The 22,697-nt window shown below is 40.6% G+C and overlaps 2 protein-coding genes across 3 annotated transcripts in view; both read left to right on the top strand.

Annotated features, from left to right (window-relative positions):
• Nucleotides 1–11,407, top strand: part of LOC148937140 (uncharacterized) — a 29,674-nt gene extending 18,267 nt beyond the window's left edge. The window contains exon 6 of the mRNA XM_089074105.1: nt 8,941–11,407. Within this exon, the coding sequence (XP_088930231.1) occupies nt 8,941–9,053 (113 nt within the window). The 3' untranslated portion in view covers nt 9,054–11,407. The remainder of the gene's footprint in view (nt 1–8,940) is intronic.
• The window catches only part of Pi3K21B (phosphatidylinositol 3-kinase regulatory subunit alpha), a 39,014-nt gene continuing 27,163 nt past the window's right edge, over nt 10,847–22,697 (top strand). The window contains exons 1-2 of one of the 2 annotated variants that reach the window (XM_011644590.2): nt 10,847–15,123; nt 20,448–20,582. In XM_011644590.2, the coding sequence (XP_011642892.2) occupies nt 13,915–15,123; nt 20,448–20,582 (1,344 nt within the window). In that variant the 5' untranslated portion in view covers nt 10,847–13,914. The remainder of the gene's footprint in view (nt 15,124–20,447; nt 20,583–22,697) is intronic. The other variant, XM_089074093.1, reaches the window with a different exon arrangement.

Raw genomic sequence — 22,697 nt, 5'->3', positions numbered from 1 at the left:
CTTGAATGAGATTAATAACTACTATCAATTCACTACTTTTCTGTGCTAATGTTTAAATGTATATAATCACTACTATAGATTTTATTTTTTTTCAAGTACAAGGATTAATTTTTTCTTATTTTCTTATATAAATTCTTATATAACACGGTGATCTGGACAACGTTTCTATCGTCGATTTGAATTTATGTGACACATAATGATACTTAAATATAGATATTGCTTAAATATAAGCGCATTTAAATATATAGTGTTATAAATATAAATATGTTAAGTATTATAAATATAAATATGAAACATCGTTCTATATTCCAAATTATTCCAAATATTTTTCCTTATTTTTTTTTTTATAGAATTTTCTAAATTTTTATGAAGAAATAGTTTTTTTTTTATAATTTTTTAACTTTTATTAAAAATAGTTCTGATATGAACAACTTGTAATCTCAATAGCTTTCAAATCAATCTACATCGAATATTACAAATTTTATAAGAATATACAAAAATAAGAAAACAAGATTAGTGGTTTATATTATATTTGAAGAAATTAATAAATCTCGATCGGTTCGTGAAGAGAATTTGAACATCGTCCAAATTCGATTATCGTCTTATCCGACTGCATTGCGTTCGTCGGTACATTCTGGAATATACATATTTTATTTAGCCACTGCGGTATTTTTCTATTCGCCTTTCCGGTGTTTAAAAATTTTATTCAGCCGCCACGATCTATCGCCAGCTGCACGAATTTTTTAGCATCATAAATGAGAGTTGGAAAGCTAAACATTTAGCATTTAAAGTACATCGCAAATGTGAGTTGACATTTATTCCTTCCATTTTCTTAGCATTTGATTCATCTAATTTCAAGCTTTGTAGTATGAAAGTAGCTTGGAGTATTATTACGATGTTCATCAAACACGCTTAACAGAGTAACTTAAGAACACAATGAAAATACCATTGAATCTCTCTCTCTCAATGATATTTATTTTCTATTTCATTTGTAAAGGCATCCAAATGATTTCTCTAATGCAAAATTCCATTTTAAAATCTAAACACAAAATCAAATTTAATATGAATTACATTTGAACTTTTTAGAAGCTAAACTGATTAACTAATTATTAAATTCTTTAAGGATGTATTATATCTATTTTTGTTTACAATGAAAAACTACACTATTTCTAGATTGAAATTTAAAAATAATACAAAAAATTTTGCAGCGGTTTAGAGTCTAGATCAAGAATTATTTAAATAAATAATCTTGAAAACTTAAAATATTTATAGAAAAAAAATTGAGATTTTTATCATTATTTCTTAATTACATTTCCATTAGAGCACACCTCTACTTATTTATTTAAATAATTTTCAATCCATCTTCCGTTAAACCGCCGCTAAACTTTTTTATACTTACTTTTGCATATACTTAAATGCGATTTATAATAATTTTTATAGTAATTTTTTTTCATAATTTTTTTATTAATAATAAATATGAAATATTAATATAAATATAAATATATATTATGACTAGTAAATATGAACATGTAGGTGTAATACATTCGTAATTCTAGCAGCGGAGCGCGCTTTATTATAGTTTGTAAGTTAATTAGTTTGCTTTAGTTTTCTACAGCGCGCGGAGATGATCGATTTGAATTCTGAGAGATTCGTGGCGTGAAACGCGCGTTGAAAACGCGAGCCTCCCTTCACACCACGACTACGAGCGCGGCGAACGGTCTGGCGTACGTGGACGCGCGCACGATTTTCTTTCGTCGTAATTTCCGTTGCAATTAGCCTACGGCCGCGTTTCGGGGAATGCCGGGATGCACGCGACGGAGCTGCATTGATTCGCAGATACAGAGGCAGCGCAGCGGAGGCGCGCTCGGGGCGCGGAGGTCATGGGTAATGGAGTGCACCGTCACGTTGCTATGGGAAATTCGGGATTCCCCGGGTTAAGGGTCGAGAGGATAGCCGGCTACGATCGAAAGGCTTCCACGGACGATCGCCATTTATAGCTTTATGCCCCATTGTTTCGTCCGACGATTATGACAAATTAATTAGCGTTGAATCGCTCCGCTTGCGAATAAATTAAAGTCAAATAAATTGAGCGAATTAAATGAAATAAGTAAAGCGAGCTTTTATATTTTACATTTGCGTTGCGTAATTCGAATAGGACAACATAATAGTTTTTATTTATTTTCAATGGGGCGATAATTGATGAGCCTTATATATTTAATTAATTGCTCTACAAACCATTGGCTATATGCCAATTAATATTTGGTATTTGATTATTTGAATTACTTCTGCGTTCTGCGCGGGCGATATTTAAATTAAATTTATTGATAGCCGCAATTTATTCGTTTGAATTACTCTTTTTCCGTTTATTGCTGTTCAATAAAGCGCGAATAATCGAATTGTCCCTCTCGCCTGGCAAAATTTTAAGAATATTACGTCCACTAAAATTTGCAACGTTGGTTGGATCGGGAGGACTCGTCATCGATCCGGCGATTACGTGTCTAATTATCGGTTCGAAGCATTCGCGCAGTTCGGCGAATTACATAACGTCGCGCCATTGTAATTCGACGCGTTAACCATTCCTCGGTTGGCTTCTCGTCGTGCGATTTTGCAAATTGCGACATGATGACCCATCGAATGCGACGTCTTTCCGCACGAGCCGATGTTAAACTTCCCTACAGAGCTCGGTGATCGATTCGTGAAAGATGCATGGACGTGGTGCAAATCGCGCGCGATCGAGATAAAAGATAACGTTGATTTCGGCGCTCCTCGAATCGCGTCGACGCTGTCTAACTCCTTTCGTGACTAAATGAGGTAATTTTTGCGAAAGGTGTCCCGATAATTTTTATTATCTTGAGCACTTTTGGTTACATTGAAAATAGTAATTTTGCAGTCATAACAAAAATTATCCAGATACGAAAAATTAGCTTGAAATAAATAAATGAGTAACAAGCATCGCGATGTATTTTGTATCTAATCAATTTGGATGACGGAAGTTATATCTGAAAAATTTATTAAATTTAGCAAGAAAATTTCTGTGGTGCCCAATCAGATAATAGCCACTTACATTTTTTATAAAAGTGGTTGGGTAATTTGATTATAATATGTAAATTTTTTGGTATGTATTGTTAGGTGTTGCTGCTATAAATTCTGCATATGACAGCCAATTTTCCAGCAGATACCAAAAAACTGATATATTTTAACTAACATACTTTGGCGAAACATTTTTTTGAATCTTAATAGTCAAATGTGAACGTGAACGGCATTATGCAGGTTAAATATTGCACAATCATTCTTATTTAATCTTATCTTTTTTTAAACTTTGGATTTTATTGAAATATGTCTGTTTTTATAATTTATTACGATAACTGTCTTGATTTTATCAATAGTGTGCTTTAGATAGATTAGATGAGAAGAGAAAATTCTAGATTATATAAGAAAAGATAAAAAGTTGAAACTTTTTATCACATTTATGAGTTCCATTTTATTTCCCTCGCATCAGTCATCTCCTCAGCTTGACTTAGGAGGGACGATTAATAGAGACATAGAAATCTGGGTTATAATAACAGTAGCTGTGCATGATTTTTGTAATGATAGACATTTCTCGGTACAGATAAATTAATGCTAAGCCAGCATGAGCGAGTGCACGATTGAGTTTCACTCGTCGAAACTGCGATGTAGCATTCACATTTATCGTCTCGTCTAAATTGCGAAGTTTTTATAAAAAGTCAATCACAAGGCTTAAGCGGAACAATGTACTCGAATAGAACGTGATAGCGTAGATTGATGATTGAATTTTATACGTCCTAATGGACTTGACTTGATTTAATAAATCGATAAAGGAAGAAAAGATTCGTTTGACGTCAGCGTATTTTGAAAAATTGTCGCCTGTTTTCTCGTGTCATCGATTTAATCGAGATCCGAGGTTGGTTGGTGTCGTGCCGTCTTTACACGCGCGTCTTTACACGTGTGTTCGTGTTAGCGACGATTAAAAGCGTGCAGATATGAGCCGATGTTTCGATGAAAGATAATCGCGGTACCGCGAACGCGTGACGACACCGATGAGTAGCGCGATGCGTTCGAGAGGAAATCCGATTTAAATGGCTACAGTAGAGCCGATTAAGATGTAAAATCGGGTTACATCCATATTTGCTACGTACAAAAAAATTGCGCTTCGTCAATTATTGTCGCAAATTTTGCAAAATGAAACATTCTTCTATGCGTGACATTTTTCATATCGACTACACGGAAAAGAATATTAAATCTTGAATCAAAATTATATATTCTCATATAAGCATATAAGCAAAAACGTTATAATCTTCGCATAAAAGATTTTTAATTTGTTTGTTGAGCAAAGGTAATACTTGTATCGACACAATAATTTAATCAAATCGAAAATAAAATTCTTAGAGATTACAATATGACAAGAATATATGGTCTTGATTTGAAATTAATTTTTTTCTTTTCGGTGCATAAGCAACAGTCGATATTAAAAATGTCATGTTCATAAAAAAATATGATTGATGCAAATGTTACTTTTGTTCGACTCAAAGTTAAAAAATCTTCCATGTGAATATTCTTGCTTATATATGTGAGAATATGTAGTCTTGAAAAGAAACTGTGTGTTCTCAAGATTAATTTTATTTCTCTCAAGACTCTTTTTCTGTGTAGGAATCATAAAATAAAAATTTGTTTATGCGATGGGAAACGTAGAATTTTGAAATATTCTACACGTCTATGACACGTTTTGAATTAAAATACGCAAGAATCGCTCGTATAACGCGGTGCGGCTTCCGTCGATCATTAAATGCAGCAGCACCGATGCGGCCGGCCGCGCCCGTAGAATACGAAGCGGACCGCCCGTTTTTGCTCCATTTTGCCCGCGCGATACTTTCGTACCGCACGCATCGCGCGCACGTGCAACCTGCGTTGCAACTTCGCTGTCGCAGGGCCACGAAAACAAGCGTTTCTCCCTTGCTATTTATCTTGGCCAGGATACGGAAGTATCTAACCCTTTGGGACCTTTGGGTATATTTTTAAATTCGATAAACAAGCACACAATAGAGGAGAGGTAACTTTTTCTTTCACGTTCTCTTTTCTCTCTGTCGATGGCAAGGGGGTAAATACAGTCAGTCCTACAATTTTGAACCACGACCATAAAATAATTGTCTGTCGCGAAAGTATAATAGTTGTTTGAGATGTATTATTCAATTGTGACGCAAAGTTGAAAAACACGTACGCACGTAGCTTCGCCGTTCTTATCGATCGCAGAAACGATAAGAACGGTATTTTTAAGTTCTTCGATATTTTTTCAAAATGGGGTTATGTCTAAATATAAATGTGTTTTCACTTTGCGATTTAGGATTTGATGAACGAAGTGTAACAGGGCAATGGCTCGATCTTGCGATTTTGCCCGAACGTGCGATCCGCTCGCCGCTCGGCAATTCGCGTCACGATCGGTGGAATTTGCGATCGCTGGTGGATCGGCGTCTCTCGAATTCGCAGGCAAACACCCGCCGCAGGCCGGGTCCGGGATCCCCGGTTTTTGTCGCGTGTTATTTCAGCTGCCGTTTCGGACTGCACTGTAGTTGGATATTATCGCGAGTGCGCCTCACGTGAGATTAGAGATATCTAATGGTGAAATCATCGCGGAACGCGTTTCGCACTACGCTTTGCAAATCGTTCCGGACGATTGCGAATGCAGAGCGACGATACGAACGATGCGATCGGCGATCGTTATCGTTAAAAGAATGATGAGAGAAAACATTAACTGCGTTCTTTTTTTTTTTTTTTTTTTTATCGAGGTACGCGCAAATTTGCGAGATGGAACGAAGGTCTCTATTGATTATCAGGATAGTTTGCGGATCGTCATATTTTAAAGATGCATTAAATTGTTTGTTAAAATATGAAAGATAAAATTATAGAGTATCTACTTGAAATAACCTGAAATTTTCAGGAAAATTATTTAAAAATTAGGGAATTCTCAGGAAATTGTTTTGAAGTTTCTTTTTCTAATATTTTGTTATAATATTATTATAATAGAAAGTTCACCGACTGAATTGTTACAACAGAGCACGCTAATTTTATAACTAATTTAACATTTAGTATTGGAAACAATGATTTCGTGTCAGGTGCAATTTTGTTTAACGAGGACAGATATTTATTATGATAGTTTTATAAAAATTGAATTTTATTAAGTACGATACAATTTTTTATTCGTAACTTTTGAAAATACAGTTTAAAAATTGTATACAGTGTAAAATACTAATTTTTTAGAATTATTTTTATAATTCCTTTTACATTTATTTATAAGACACATTTAAAAATATTTTTACTAGCTGAAATTTTTGAATAAATTGAAAATCAAGGAATTCTTAAGAAATCTCTTTTCGGGTTTGAGTAAATATCCTAAATTAGAATAACATTGAAAAATTGCAGTTAAATATCTCAGAATATTTATTTTATTAATGTTAATTAAGAAGTTTAGAAATTTTAATTTGGCAGTGACGTTTGATGTTTATAAAAAATACTTTATATAATAATATTTATATAATATGTTACATTTGACCTTTATACAAATATCTTCTGAGAAGCCTGATGAAATTGTATTGTCGGCAACTTGGATAATCTCGGGATATAAAAATCGAGATTCACGCATCTCTGAAATGAAGGTATGCCTGTGACAGGAGAGTATTTTTCGTGCTTCTTGGTCGTTCAGTCGTGCGTTACAAATTCTTTACAAAGGACACTGCGAAGGCTTGGATAATCCCAAAATAGAAACGCCCTAATATCGCTGAGCAATCACGCTTAAAACGCGAGAGGGCGCGTCGCCAAGAGAGAGCGCTCTCGCACAATCACGACAATCGATCCGCCGAATTTCAATAAAGGGCACCGGGTCTTCGGTTGGACGAAGGGACGACTGTACGGCGTGGGCGGCCCTGTGACCTTGAACAGGACGTACTTGTCGCGGTGCGCACGCGCACTCGCCCGCAGGGTTCGATCATCCTTCGTCGCCGGGGGCCCTTCGCCATCGGCTGCCTCGGAAAGTCGCTTTTCACTTTCACGTCCCTTTCCCTGTCCCTTCGTCCGTCCCGTCTGCGTCCCCGTTCCGCACAGAGCGCGCTTTTACGATAAGAGCGAGTGCTCGAGATCCGCTCGTAAAAGGACCTCGTGGCAGGATGAGGATGCAATCGAGATCCTGAGCTTGGAAAAAAAGAAGAACAAAATAATGCACGCGTCTCGCGCAAACGAAAGGTATCAACGTTAACGCTCGATCGAGTATGCAGACCTGATCAAAGGGCCTTCTCGTGTCTTCTTCCTTTGAGGGCATCCTCGAAATTCGGGTTTAAATTGCCTCGTTAGCCGGTCTTCGCCTTCTTCCGCCCAGCTGGCCGGAAAATCAAAGCTTTTGGATCACTCGAAAATGTTCATTGGATATTTGCTTATCAACGTAACGTAACACGAATTTGTCACTTATTTTTATGCTTTATTTGTAGTGTATCAGTGCTTTATTTATTATTATTATTATGCGCTTTAGATAACATAACGATATGCGCGCTAGTGTGAAAAGAAAATCGTGGACTTTTGAACGTGGACTTTTGAAAATAATTTAAATTGCAAATGAAAAATCATTATCATCTTGCATCATAATTATCTTGCATGATAATTATTTTTTTATTAAAACTAATTATAAATACTTTTTTATCCACGATAAGGATTATATTATAATATTTAATGGAAATTACAGTATATTTAAGTAAAGTTATATAATTAACTAAAAGCATTGATGAAACTCTTTGTATTCTTTGTGTAAAGAAGGAATTAAAGAGGGATGGAATGTTCTAAAGATAAGTCACTTCAAGATTTTCTTATTCTTTTAAATATGTTAAGGCACAATTCTTTTATTAATCTGGGATGATTTTGATCTTATTATGTTAATTAATTTTCAAATGGACTTTTTATTAATATATCATTATTGTCGCTCTTTTAATATATATTTAAAATCACCAGTCCATATTTAACGATAGCTGAATTCTGTCTGACACGAATGAGTTTTATGGGAAGGATCGAACATTTCAAACTGAGAATCGAGAGATTCCATTGGCACACATAATAGAGTTGACTCGTATAGTTTCCTCGTTACATGGTCGTCACATTGTTTGTTTAATAGCAATTTTTGTACGTGCGTACGAATGTTCGATCCTTCATCGTAATTTAGATAAGATTGAGCTTCAATTGGCAGACTGATTGCGATGTGATAATAATTTTTTCATTAATCGCTGGGATTGTATTATATATTGAACAACCGATCGAGAAAGTCAATGCTCACATCACATAAAGACGAAGAATATTATATTTTTTTTTCGCATTTATTAGTCTATATTTTGACAACAAATTTTGAAAAATTTGATAATTTTTCTCGTTAAAATTTATATCAAGTAAAATTTATATCAAGTATGCAACTTTAGCGATTAGATATTATATAAATACGTTGCAATTTTATACAAAGAGAATGCTTTTTTATCCATGACAATAAAGTTTGAATTAAATTTAATTCAATTTTGAAGATATTAGGTTTTATAATACTGAAATGTGTGTGTGAGCGATACGTTTGAAAAAAAAAAAATATTTTTTCGCACGATAAACACGCACGTATCATTTTATAAATTTCGAAGCAAAATTTATCCGCCTTTGTTTCTGGGATTTATTTGTTTAATGACGCGTGGGTTTGATTGAACATTATCAACCTGCGCCAGCCATGCGTGCCACGTTAACTATAAAATTCATGTCAACGCTCGCTCTCGTTGCCCGATCAATATCCGTTGCGAAGCGGTTTTCTCGCGCGCGCACATCGCTGTGTTTCGTTAAACAAATAATCCGCGAAAAAATCGAGGAAAGGACATGCGTGGAAACGAACGATGAATAATATTTTCGTTGTCAAAGTTGTCATGCATCGAGTCGCATCATTACGAAGAATCTCAAGATTAATCTCACTCTCACCAAGAATTGGGTTCCAATCTCGGAAATGGATATCTCCGCTATATAGAAAATATTGAACAAAAAGATGTAACGGATTTTAAATCAAATTATGTTCAATGATCTGAGCATGAAAACGAAAAATTCTTCAAATTTTATGCAATTCATCGTTCCCGAAGAGCCGAACGCAAGGACCAAGTAATCGAAAAACGTCAGCTTATTCTTCTCACTGTAAAATTTTGGCAAGATATATTCGACTTGAAAATTACTCCAGTTTTCTCAGGATGATCTCTTCGACTGTGGTTTCCCTGGAGGAGCTGGTCGCAAGGACAAAGACCTTCGGAGCACGTCAACAAATCCGCGAGTTCCGTTTAAAGCACGACCGTATATGAATTTCAAGCACAACGTGCTCGCATAGTCAGGCATCTTATTTTCAACATTCCAGAAGCAATTCCATCGGCTTCTTACTCCAACTCAATCGGATACAATCATCGAGCAGTGAAGAGCTTTGAGCATTCTGAAAAGCATGTGCGCGTAAAGTAGCGATTGAAAAACAGAATTTTTAATATTTTGAAAAAACGACCTCACACAAAATTATTCGCCAAATTATTTTGGTCCATTTTATATTTATCTTCTCGGAAAATATAATATTCCTCGATCTGTTATTTGAATTATTTAACGTGATCGTCGAGACGAACCGAATGGATCTCTATCGTCGACATAATTTTCATCATCACAAAGGCGATGAGAATTACGCAACCTGCCGATGCCCGATGGTAGAATCCTTCGGCAAATTGTGACGATTCGATGTCAAAGGGGTACGAGAGCTCCTCGGAGACAATGAACGATTCTCGAGGAACGCGTATTCTCATTCGCGTCCAGTTCGGTCGATCCGCTCGTCGCCTAGGAATGTTCGGCAGGAAATTTCCATTCCGGCGGTTCGATCGGAACGAAACGAACGGCTCGGGGCCCCGGCATCGTCCCAGCACGAGTCTGCTCGGCGTAAAGGCCACGGGAGAAGCCGACGGATGTCGGAGATGGCCGAAGCATCGTTGCGCCGAGCCACGAGCTACCCTCGGCAGCAGCAGCTCGCGGCTGGCTATGGCTATTGACCGAGCTTGGCGGACCGGCCGGTCAGCTGTGCGCCTCGCCGGCGGTGTGGTATTCTCCTCCGCGGCCAGGAAGAAGCCGTCCACATAGACGAGGCAGTGAGTCATTAGGACCGGCGTGGATCAGCAGTGGGAACCCGGAACACGAGCAAAACGTCTAGTCCGTCCAGTCGGGTCGAAGAGGATTCAACGAGGATTCTTACAGGAAAGGAATCCAACACGGCGGTGGTGTTCGAAAGATCGCTTGCTCCGGGCGTAGGAGATTCCTAGAGAGCCGCACGTTCGTATATATGTCCGCGAGTGGCGTCTAGCAGAGAGACTGCCTCGGTCCCCGTCGTCGTCGTCGTTGTCGTCGGTGGATCGGTCCGGGTGAAAGCCGAAAACGTGCGAACGTCGCTCGCTACACGCGCTGCGGTAGATAAAGTTAGAGTAGGAGAGTGAACCAGAGACGGAGCGGGAGTCAAAAGACGGCTAGAGAAAGAGAGAGGGAGAGAGTGAGAGAGAAAGACATCGAAAGAAGATAGAAAGAGAGAAAGAGAGAGAGAGCGAAAGCGAGGAAGGGTAGAAGGGAGGAAGGGAAGGAGGAAGGGAGAGACTTGGCCCACGGGCAACACTCGACATGTAGAGACTTAGAGACCGGCTGTGCACGGCCAGCGTGAAGACGATCGCACGAGAAAGGACCCGAGAAACAGAGAGAGAGAGAGAGAGAGAGAGAGAGAGAGAGAGAGAGAGAGAGAGAGAGAGAGAGAGAGAGAGAGAGAACGAGAGAGTGGCAACGAGCGGTCTCGAGGGGAACGATGAGGAGGTTGGGAAGAGACGGGAGGGAGAGATAGAGAAAGAGAGGGCAGAGAGAGAGAAAGATAGACAAATAGATAGATAGGTGTTGTATACGTATGCGTTGCGAGTGACGTGTGTGTCCACCGCGACGGTATAGGTGTGTGCGCGTGTTGCAGACGGGCCGCCGGCACAAAAAGTGCAGTGCCCAGTGGACTTTTCCATACCGGAGGAGAACTGCGTGCATGCGTGCGTGCGTGCATGCGTGCCATTCGCGCGCGTGTACAACACGCGTGCCTCTCTGTGTGCGTGAGAGTGCGCGCGCCGTCTTCGCGCGATCGCGAACGGACACGCCGGCGAGTTTTCGGCCGAGTACCTGCGAACGAGGACGGACGGGGACCAACCGACCGACCGATCGACCGACTAATTCTCCTCTCGTCTCGTGGTCTACTCGGCAACCTCCGCTGAGAGAGGAGAAACGAGCGAAAATAGGCGGAGCGCTTCGAAGGGCTAGCTAACTCGGTTTCGTAGAGTGCGCGCGTCAAGTGCAAGGAGGAGAGAGAAAGAGGGAGAGAGAGAGAGAGAAAGAGAGAGAGGGTTAGATCAACTCGGGAGGTTGGAGCGCCGAGAGGATACCCTACGTGGACAGCTTTACCGGGTGGAAGCGATCACGAATCGTCGAGAAGAAGAGGTAATAGGATCGTCCGCTACTGAGGTCTACCTTGCCGGCCGAGAGAGAGGGAAAGAGAAAGAGGGAGAGGGATAGAGGGACAGAGGGGACTGTACGAGAGAGCGAGCGAGCGAGCCTGGTACACGCGAGCTCCGTTCCGAATCCGACTCCTCCGCTGCCGCGCTAACTCGCGGTCGGTAAAGCGTCGGGACGACGGTGGCGGTGATCCGGCGAGACACGGGTATCCGCGAACGAACGGTTGGCAGTCGCGGCCTTCTAGTGGACGTGATAAGGAGGAGCGGCGCGATCCGTTCCGGCGAGCGAAGCGGTCGACCGTGCGAAGCGCTAGGAGGGAAGACAGGAAGGAGAGAAAGAAACGAGAAAACCGATCAGCGGTATCCGGCGAGAAGGATGCGGCTCCTCGATCGGAGAATCTGGTGCTGCGTTTAGTGCTACGTGTTCCAATCGTGCTGATATTCAAAAGGCCAAAGGAACTCGAGGAGATCGAGGAAGCGAGATACTGAAGAAAAACGAAAATCCCCGCGAGGAAGAAAGCGACAACGACGAGAGAAGACACTAGTTCCTAATCGAGAATTCGTTCGACTTCGTGGACTTAATGGACGATCGACGGTGCGGAGGAGGAGGCGGATGCAGGAGGTAGACGCCAAAAGGAAGAAAGGAAGCAGCGGAGTGTCCTTGATGGGCCATCCGGCGCTACATGATCGAGCTGTGTCGCGACCGACATTGGTTCGGCTTCGTCACATCGGGGGAGATTAGAGGCGACCCACGTTTTACTTCGCTTCGTTCGGCAGACAACGGACGCCGGCGAGGCGACAAGAGCGACAAGAGAGAGAGAGACCAGCGAGAGGAGCGAGGGAGCAAAGAAAAGAGGAGAGAAGAGGATCTCTACTTGCTGATCAACGCGCGAACCCGGGCGATAAGCGGCCCCCGTCTCGAGTTGACGAGCCGCTGACTCGGCGGACACGGGAGCCGGTTGTTTTAACGCTGTTAGTGCTCACGATGACTCCAATTATACGCGAGTGACTTCCACGTTCGCGCGACAGTTTGTACGACGGTCCATCTACCGTCCGGTCCCGGTGGACATTCTGTGCCGGTATCCTCAACGGAGACGAGAACTCTCTCCCGGCTTCCACGTCTACATATCGAGAACCGCCCGGAATCCTGGATTCTCGCGGAGTGGATGGATGGTGACCTCGACAATGTTCCGAAAATCGATCGAAAATCCACGATCGATCGCGCCGGGAGATCCACCTCTTCCGAGCGATCGCGCGCGCCGTGAATTCACCTGGAGCCTCGACTTGATCCACCATTATTAATTGCCCCGAAAGGATAATCTGGCTGCGTCGTTCCGATGGATTAATTCGTCCGGGACGAATTTCTAGATTAACGGACGGACGATCAGCTCGCCTTCCTCGACTCCAGCTTCATTCCGGGATTATTCCGGGATCGCGCTCGATAAACCACGAGGATTCTCGTACGCTCGCGCTCGCGCGAGGCTACGCTTGAAAATCGCTCGGTGTCGTTGCTTGACAAAACCGGTTTCGTTCGGCTCAGCGAATCTCGGCGTTTATACAAAGGTCGTGTGTGAGAGCGCGCCGCGCGCGCGACTACGAGAGAGTGTGTGGTAGGAGTGAGATTTATGGAAAACGAATTTACACGAGGTCACACCCACGGGAGCGGCTATCTCTCTCTCTCTCTCTCTCTCTCTTTCTCTTTCTCTCTCTCTCTCTCTCTCTTTCCCTCTTTTTCTCTTTCTGTATCTTCATCTCTCTTTCTCATCCGTCTCCTTATAACTCGCTCTCTCTTTCCCTCCCTCTCTTGTTCGTCTATCAATTTATCCATGCGTTCCCTCTATTAATAATAACGACGGAGCCGGCACGATAAGAGTAAATCGCCGGCCAGACACGTTGAAGCACGTTGAAGAATCCTTGAAAGAACAAGATCTCGATTACGAGAGAGCGATATTGCTTCGATATCGACTGAATAAATATGCCACATTCGCGGCGGCCTTGAAGAATTTTCTTCGGGGGGGGGGGGGGCCGCAGGTACCATGCGCAGGATCAGCGAACTCGGTATCATCGGCGACGTGCCGCATCGGAGAGACACGTACTCATCATGCCAGCAACTGTGAAGATTCGAGTGTCCACGACGTTTGAGTGTCGCGATCGATCGAACGCGTAACCAGACGGGGAATTTCGAAGATTTCGAGAAGGATGTCGGGGTACCTGGGTGGCCCGCGAGAGGAGCAGGACTCGTCGCCTGGGTCGAGCAGCAGCAACGCGTCAGCCGCGAGAACGTCGGCGTCGCCAAGGAAGACTTAGCTGTCTTGCCGCTTGAGCTTTTACTTGATGATCGGCCACGGCGACGATGAAGCGTGCGACAAGCGCATCCGTTGCGGCCGCCACGGCCGCCGCGACGCAAGTGCACCATCAGGCCAGGATCCAGGAGTTGTTCGCTCCCGGATCGATGCCGACGGCGACGACGATGACAATGACGACGAGCACGAGCACGGTGACGATCGGCAGCTCCTGCACAGATGAATTGGATAAGCAGATCACGACGATATCCTCCCGGCTCGAGCCGAAGGGCTCACCGAAGATCAGTCCAGGAACCGGCGACGACAGCAAGGCTAAATCTACGGCGATGTCACGACTGTTGGCCGTTGATTCCGACAACTACATGCTGCGCAAGGGCGCCGCGACGGCGACGACGACGGCGACCAACGGCGCCGCGGCGCCGTCGTCTATTACCTCTTCGTCGTCGTCTTCGTCATCGTCGTCATCGTCGTCGTCGTCGTCGTCGTCGTCACTGAACAATTCCGCGAGCATGCAACTGCAACGACAGATGCAGAATCTCGCTATTGGATCGACTACGGCGCCGTCGATCCTCGCGACATACGGCAACGCCGGTGACCATGTCGTCGGTCAGCTGTATGACGTCGGACGGACGACGTCTAGATCGGCGGCGACGTACGTGCCGCCCAAGTGGTACACCGCCGGTAATAATAATAACCAGGCGACGAGACAGCATCGGGAGGGAACAGCGGCGGTAACGGTGGCGGCGGTGGCTGCGGCCGTACAGCTCGAGGAGCAATCCTTGCAGCAGTTGCATCTGCAATCGCGTACGTTGACGTCGACGCGCGACGATGCCGCGACGACGTCCGTGACGTCGACGGACGGTGTCGAGAGCGAGCTCGGCTTCACGAGACCGGTGTGCGCGAGGCCGGTGTCCTTTCATCGATATATGTGTTGGTGTAGCGCGCAGCAGCAGCAGCAGCAGCAGCAGCAGCAACAGCAGCTGCAGCTGCAGCAGCCTGCCGTGGCGGAGGGCGTCGACGCGAACTCGATCGGTCGCGCGAAGGGTGGCAGGGGCGCAGCCACCCACGAGGGGTTGGCAACAAAACGAACGATGCGCGATGATAATAGTAGTCTATGTTGCTGCATGTGCGGTTCTCTATGTCCTGCAGAGTGCCACGCGTGCTTCCACATCGTGTGCTCGGACTACAACGGCCAGTACCTGTGCCAATGGAGTACCAAGGGTCACGCGCTACCGGGCCAGGTTCACGACAAGGACAAGGTCAGTAAGCCAGTCAGTGCTTTCTCGTTACATTACCGTTCGAATTAATTATACTCGGATTATACTTAGATCTCTTGGTATCTTATTGTGTTTATCGAAAATTTTTCTGCCAGGATGCCTAAAAAAACTTAAGAGACTTAAAATTTTCAGAAAATTTGTTTTGTATCTCGAGAAATCAGGAGATTCTCAGGGAATTTTATTAAAGATCAATGAATTTTTTTTTTTTTTTTTTTTTAAATTGTTTTACTATTTTGTTTCTATTATATGATAATCTCCGGAATTTATCGACTGAATTTTTAACAGTGAACTCATCCAGTTTCAACATCAGAGCATTTTATGAATAATCCAATATTTATATATTGAAAGTAACGATTTCTTGTTAGGTGTAATTTTATTTAACGAAGATGGATATTTATTTTATTAATTTTATGAAAGTTGAATCAGTACCAGTTATACTTGATATAATTTTTTATTTATAGCTTTTGAAAATCAAGTTTGAACATTTTATACAATATAAAATATTTAGTTGTTAAAATCTATCTTGTTAATTTCTTTAAAAATTTTTTAAATTTAATTATTGAAACTCGAGTGACATTCTTAATTTTATTTTATTATTTAGAAATTTTTATGAATAGAAAATATTAAAGAATTTGCACAATAAATATAAATATATTTGTAAGGTATAGTTAAAAATATTTTTATTTTACTTGGAATTTTTAAAAACATCTTGAAAATCATAGAATTTTTTTCGGACTTGAGTAGACATCTTGCAAAACAAGTCACGTTAGGACACATTATGTATGATTTAATCATTGTGCGAAATAATGTTACATTTTGAAAAATATTTTCTCAAAAATTTGAGGCTGCTAGAAATTCTTATTGTAAAAAACAAGTATATTACAAATATATCTATACTTTGTATTAATATATTTAATATTTCTTGACATATAATAATTTGAGTCTTATGCATATCGATCTCGGTTTGCAACTTGTACTTTTTGTATATAAGCGTTTCATGATACTTTTAAACCAACAGAATTATCTCCCGAGCATGCACTATCACAGTTTGACGAAACAAAAGCGCGCAGAATTCTCGAGCGATATTTAAAGCAAAGTACATAGTTAACAGCACTTAATGACGAAAATCCAGACGCCGAAACAAAGAGTTTTTCACTTGTGTCGAGACGCCGCGTGAAAATGTCAAGCTCGCAAGTTTGAAAATAATATTTCTGGTGATAAGAATTTATCTTTAATTATGTTTCACGATGATTGATGCATTGTAAAGTGCAGAAAATTTCAACGCGCCAGTCTCCACATAAAATCGGTGATGTGCAAAGTATAAATTTTTCATCGCGGCATCAAATTTTATCTTCTTCCGTTTTTGATAAATATGTTTGTCTATTTAATTCTTTGCTATCCTCGACTAAATGAAATTTTTTTACATAAATCTCAAGTCTCGATGAATTTTTTGATTTAGATTTAAATAATTATTACACTATAGTTTATGCTATATTTTATGCATGTAATTAAAAATTGAAACATACCAGAATAAAATAACAATTTCGTCATCATGTGATTATAAGAAAGAAATTAATTGTTTCTATTTCGAATTGCCTAGATTTGTATAGGTATAGGATTTTTATGTAGGTAGGTACTTTACTACGAAACCCGTCTAAGACTGTGAATTTTATATTTATTATAATCGCGAATTTTACATAAACGCGCAAGCGGCGTGTTGTTATCAGGACGAGACCTGCTTGAAATTCGATAGCGTAACGACCTAAATTCGGTAGCGTTCGCCATGAAATCGTGAAAAAAAAAAAAAAGGGATAAGGGATCCGAATGTCGTCTTTTTTTTTTATAAAAGATAATATAATGAAGCTAAAATATTCGAGTTAATGTCACGTTTTTTTCATTAGCAGAAAAATGAAATTAATGACATTTAAAATTATCTCATAAACAATAAGTTTGTGAGATGGAAATTCATCGACATTGAAAATTTGCTATTCTAATATCGATTTCTTAAAAGACGTTCGAATAACACTACTTTAAGCTTTTTTATATATAACCGTACATTACGTAAATAATTACATCTTATTTTATCGACGGAATGAAAATTAGCAGGTGAAAGTCATAAATGAAATTAATCATCTAAATGCGGGAAGTAATAAATCGCATTTTAAATCTTTTTATTATCATATTTCAAGAAAATTCAAATGGGCTTTCATAGCGATACAGAACGGTATGCTATGATTCACATGACTGAACAGATTAAGTGGAGTAAATCTGACGTATTTACGGCACTAATTGCGGCACAAGAGATCATTATAGCGGGCGATATTAAAAGAAAGTGGTCAATATTTGCGCGGGTCTCGAATTTTATCCTCGATCGAAGTTTGACAAGGTAAACGATACAAAATTCGCAGTCTCGTCGCATTTTGCCGCATCCTCGAAACGTTGAGAAATTCGTTGGGCTCATTGGGGTGACGTTGATCCCTCGCGCGATTTCAGATCGGTGCGGCATCGATCGCTGCAAGAACCACCCCTCCTGCCCCTCCCCCTCTCCCCCATTCGAGGAAAAGGCGTTCTGATATAAACGTCAGCCCGCTCGGCATATCACGGCAGGATTTCCGTCGCAGAGATGATGACTTCCGCGAAATAAGTTCTCCCCTGTAGCGAGCATCCCAGATTAGCGGCTCGAGAGTCGAGCAAAAATTCGCGACGTCGGCGATTTAATTCTCGTGCAGTGCCGGTGAGACGTGGCGCGCGGTGGCGAGAAAGAAACGATCTCTCGACGGAGATTAATCGAGCGCGTCGATCGGACGAACGGACGGACGGACGGACGGACGGACGGACGCGCGCTGCCGGCTGGAGCGGATTATTCGGACGAGGACGACAGGCGAGGACTTATCTCGCGCACTGTCGTCATATCGCGGACTCGGGGTTACGGCGAGAGGTTACGTTTTCTTTTTTCCGCGCTTTTTACACTTTCGCTTTATCAGTATCCCCTCGCTACCAATAGGCGGTGGTCGGCGGCACACGGAGATGTCTCTTCTCTTCGCCTCATCACCTCATCTCCTTCCGTCCCGCCGCTCATCTCCGATCGCGCGTCGATTTATCTAATCGGGCCTGGTCGCCCGCGTGGTGCGTTAAACGTTTCGACAACGCGTCTTATCTTCGGGATCGAGAAAATCCGGAGACGCTCCTTTTACGTAATCCTCGACGATCGGCACCGGATAACAGCACTTGTCCGGCGAGAATCGGTCGATGAAAAAAAAAAATTCTAGCTAAATGTACTTCTTCTTTTTTGTATGTTTTTTTTTTTTTTTTTTTTTTTTTTTTTTTTAATTACGTAACGACCAGTATTAAACGCGTAGATATAATGCATACGTGCATTAAATAAACGTTAATTGTGAATCATGATTATTGAATCGTAATTATATACAATAATATAAATAGAAGATTAATACGACAATGGAAATGTTATTATAATTGCACGATAGTGCGCCGCTTTTGTCGAGGACTTAATCACTCATCGATTAAATAAAGATCGCCGATGATATTTGAAGTTTCCATTTGATTAAAACTGTCGGAGATTTTGCATTAATAAACTAATGGATATTTCTTCCTTTTTCATTTCTAATTTTTATCTTTGATTTATCAAATACATAAATTTTTTAAAATATCACAGATTAAAGACAGACTTCGCGAACAATTGAACTTAAGAAATTTTCAGAATAAATTGCAACAATATTTTGCAATTACAGTTAATTAATTTCCGAAGTATTAAATAATTATTTAATAATGCGAAGAAATACAATTAGATATCTTGCAGTTCGCCGTATAATAGAGATAGATAGCTTATTGCAATCAAATTATAATCGAATACACATACAAATCGAATCTGGATAATTTAAATGAATTTTTAAAGAAGAATTTACATATTTATTATGAAAATAGTTATGAAAATTACTATGAAATCTACTTGAATTCCTTGCTACTATGAATTCCTTACTAAAACAAATTGAAACACATTGCGAAACACATTTTAATAGAATCGGGAACTTATCTTAATCATGACATTATATATTGCTAATAACGAGATTAGCAATTTTATTATATATTAACATATACTATGTTATAAAATATCATTTAAAAGGCTAGATTATTTATAAATAAGTCAGCTCTTAATTAGTAGAAAAAGCAGTGCTTCTCAATCTTAAAAATAGGCATTTAAACATTTGATTAAATTTAATGCATTGCCTTTTCTCGAGGAAAGAATTGGATATCTGGCATGAAATGTATATCTAAAGAGATCTACATTATTATTCCGACTTTCACCTTCCAATTCAGTGCATTAACCAGAAGCGATTATTATCCGAATTTGCTATGCGAATGGTTTTATAAAGCGTGTCTGGAGTCGTGATTTAGAAAGAAATTAATGTCATTGTTGTAGGAGAGAATGAAAACACAAACATTCCAATGGACGAAGCCGGAAATCGCCGCGCGTTCTCATTTGAAAATCTCGGGGCTAATAAGCGCGTGCATACTGACTGGCGAACGGGACAGCCTAGCTCATTATCCGCTTCCGCTTGCAAAGAATCGATTAATCATGCGCATTAAAGAGGATTTTACACGGTTTCACTGTTGATGATACTCCCGGATCATATTTTTATCCATCGTCCAAAGTAGATTGTACCACATCTGATAATCATATTTTTTTTTTCCCATATTTTATAATAATGATTTCCAGAGAGATAAACAAGTGTGCAAATGTATAATTTAAGATGAAAATTTTACTTTTGTAAAATACTAATCTGTGTGAGGTGAAATTATAAATAAATTTAACATCGAAAATCAAAAGGCAGGGGAGCAAAATGACGAACGACCTTCCGAAAATCAGAACTTTGTGTGCTTGTGCAACATTTGTGCCATTAACTTTTGAAGTAAGACATTTTGTGTAAGAATACATAATTAACAATTTTAATTACATTGGACAACAGCCGTTGCGTTTATCGCCTTATTTACCTAACACTTGACTTGTTCTACTTTGCTTTAATTTATTTCTTTTTTTTTTTTTTTCTTTCTTTTCTTTTGCTTTTATAATTCGCACGATCCAAGCGGGATTATAGCCAATAACACAGCCGTGTAAATACATCTCGAAGTGCACACACACACACACACACACACACATACACCTATATGCACGTGTGTACACGCGCGTTCTTCCTCGTGCGCAAGTGGACTTGGCTCAATTAGTCGTCGCTGATTCTTGTGCCATCGATGTGCCACCTACGATCTACGTCTCGTTTCTCTGTTCGCAGCCCGTCAGTGAGTGGACGTCTCTGAACGTAGTTGAATGGATGTCAGCCCTAAATCTGTACCGCTATGCGGACGTTTTCAAGTCGAAGGACATCAAAGGCAGCGATCTGCTCCATCTGGATCGGGAAAAGCTCATGGTAAGCCGATCATTTTAATTAGTTATTAGCATACCGGTCGTCCATACATCTCGGGATTAAAGCAACCAACGCCACTCAGCGGGACTGAAAGCCGCTTCAAACGAAGGAGCTTCAAATGTGGGACATTCATTGATTGCCATCCGCATTGAATTATTATAATCAAGATAAATTTTGTTTTATTAGTAAATCACACTCTTCATTTTGCTCTTACTGTAATATAGTAATTTTGATAATAACAAGCGAATTATAATAATTTAATTTAATGAATAGTTGGATACTTAAATGGAGTAGGGCATACGGTGGAGTCATTATGATGTACACCGCTTTACCTCGCTTATAAGATCGGTGCACCGATATGGAAACGATGTGGGAGCAATGTTAATAATAACTAAAAAAATGCGATATACCCATAAAATGATTAAATATAAGTTACGATTGAAAATTACCCATAAAATTGGCATTGCAACTTGAGCGAGAGCTAATCATAATGTTTTTGCCTTTTAATATCCTTTATCCGTATTCCACCAATCGCAACGGAATGATGAAACGAAATCGATTCTTGCATGATTCTATATTAATTTCTAAATAATTTTCGAGACGAGCGATAATGTATGTCCTCATTCTTGCGCGAATTCACCCGTCGGTTAATTACTTTATTGTGGAATTTTTCTCGAATTGAGACTCTAAAAGCATCGACGGATTTGCTAATGACAGCCGTTTTCTTCTTGATTAGTTAATCAATCCTTTGTCCATTAATCGACCATCGAGAGAGGTTTAGAGAAATGCAACTATTATTAAAACTAATTAGCGGCAAGGATTAATGCGCCATAGGCGAGCTTACCGCGTAAAGAGATTGCGTAAAAAACTGTTTATTTACCTTATTATCGAACAGTAAGATTTCTGTTCGGAGAAACTGTTCGGCTGAATCGTATGAACTAATGGGGCGCTGTCGCAATTTTTGCAATGGGTACTAATCGCGAGACGCACGCTCACGTGGTGGAATCGTGCGAAAAAAGTGCAAAAAGTGCAAATTAAGTTTCTTGCATTTTCGTGTCCCACTTGATTGAAATTTAATTCTGCGACAAACAATCGTCAGCAAGTCGTTCTGAGCTATATTCCTACTTTTAGAATGCGCACATATTCAAATTCTTCAGGTTTAAATTCGATATATATTGCTGGCATGCAAGCCCGAACTCGCACGTGGTATATTTGACCAACTATCCCGCCTTATGACCGATAAATTCTCACATATTTATTCTACGTTAAATTTTTATGATTCCCGAAAGGCCGGGGGAGGGGGAGAAGTTGTCTCAAAACAAGTTTTTTTATTTTTGTTTCAATGTATATTGCCACATTTCCGAAATCAAACAGGTCGTTTTCCACTGAAGTGTTTTTAAAAATAGGATAAAACTTCATCATACCTCTTCTTTCAAGTTATCTATAAACGTGTTGGAGTAGCTTTACTTTATGAACTTCACTTTAGTTTTATAAAAATTTTTATAGAAAAATCTTCCGTTATATAATACACAACTTCATTTTCCGAAATAAAAAAAAAAAATAATAATAAAACGAAATGAAACGAAGTCTTTTATCGTAAGTAGTAGAATCTTTTGACACTTTTTTTTTTTTTTTTTTTTTTTGCTGAATCACCAGTCCTTGGTCTTCGCTCGTTTCGGGTCGCGTTGGGAGCGAAGGCGGAATAGCGCGATCGAAAATTCTTCGGCTAATGCTCGGCAGAGACGATGACCTCGAGCCGAGAGTATCTGGACGACGTTTTCCTTGGCCCGTTGACCTTGTAATTGCCCTGTAACGTCTGCTGGTGCGCCACAGCCGAGTCTTTATCGAGTCCCCCTCCCGGTCATATCTCTCTCTTCCACCCGTGCGCCGATTTTTCTTTATCGTTGATCATGAGCTACTCGGAGCTTTCAGGCGCTTTCGGCCTGTGACGATTTTCTCCTTCTTGTCGCCAGGATTTCTTGCGCCCGGCTTATCTTTGCGACAACACTTTGTTACAACACTTATTGTAAAGTCTAACACGCAAAATACGATACGGTACGTTATGTATCGAGCAGGAGGGAAAAAGACAGCTCGATTTAATGAGCTCATTTTTATCAG

Source organism: Pogonomyrmex barbatus, unplaced genomic scaffold (assembly GCF_055798465.1).
Source record: "Pogonomyrmex barbatus isolate J1 unplaced genomic scaffold, ASM5579846v1 scaffold16, whole genome shotgun sequence".
Classification (NCBI taxonomy): domain Eukaryota; kingdom Metazoa; phylum Arthropoda; class Insecta; order Hymenoptera; family Formicidae; genus Pogonomyrmex; species Pogonomyrmex barbatus.
Note: the sequence above shows the minus strand (reverse complement) of the source record. Positions and strands in the feature narration are given on the sequence as shown.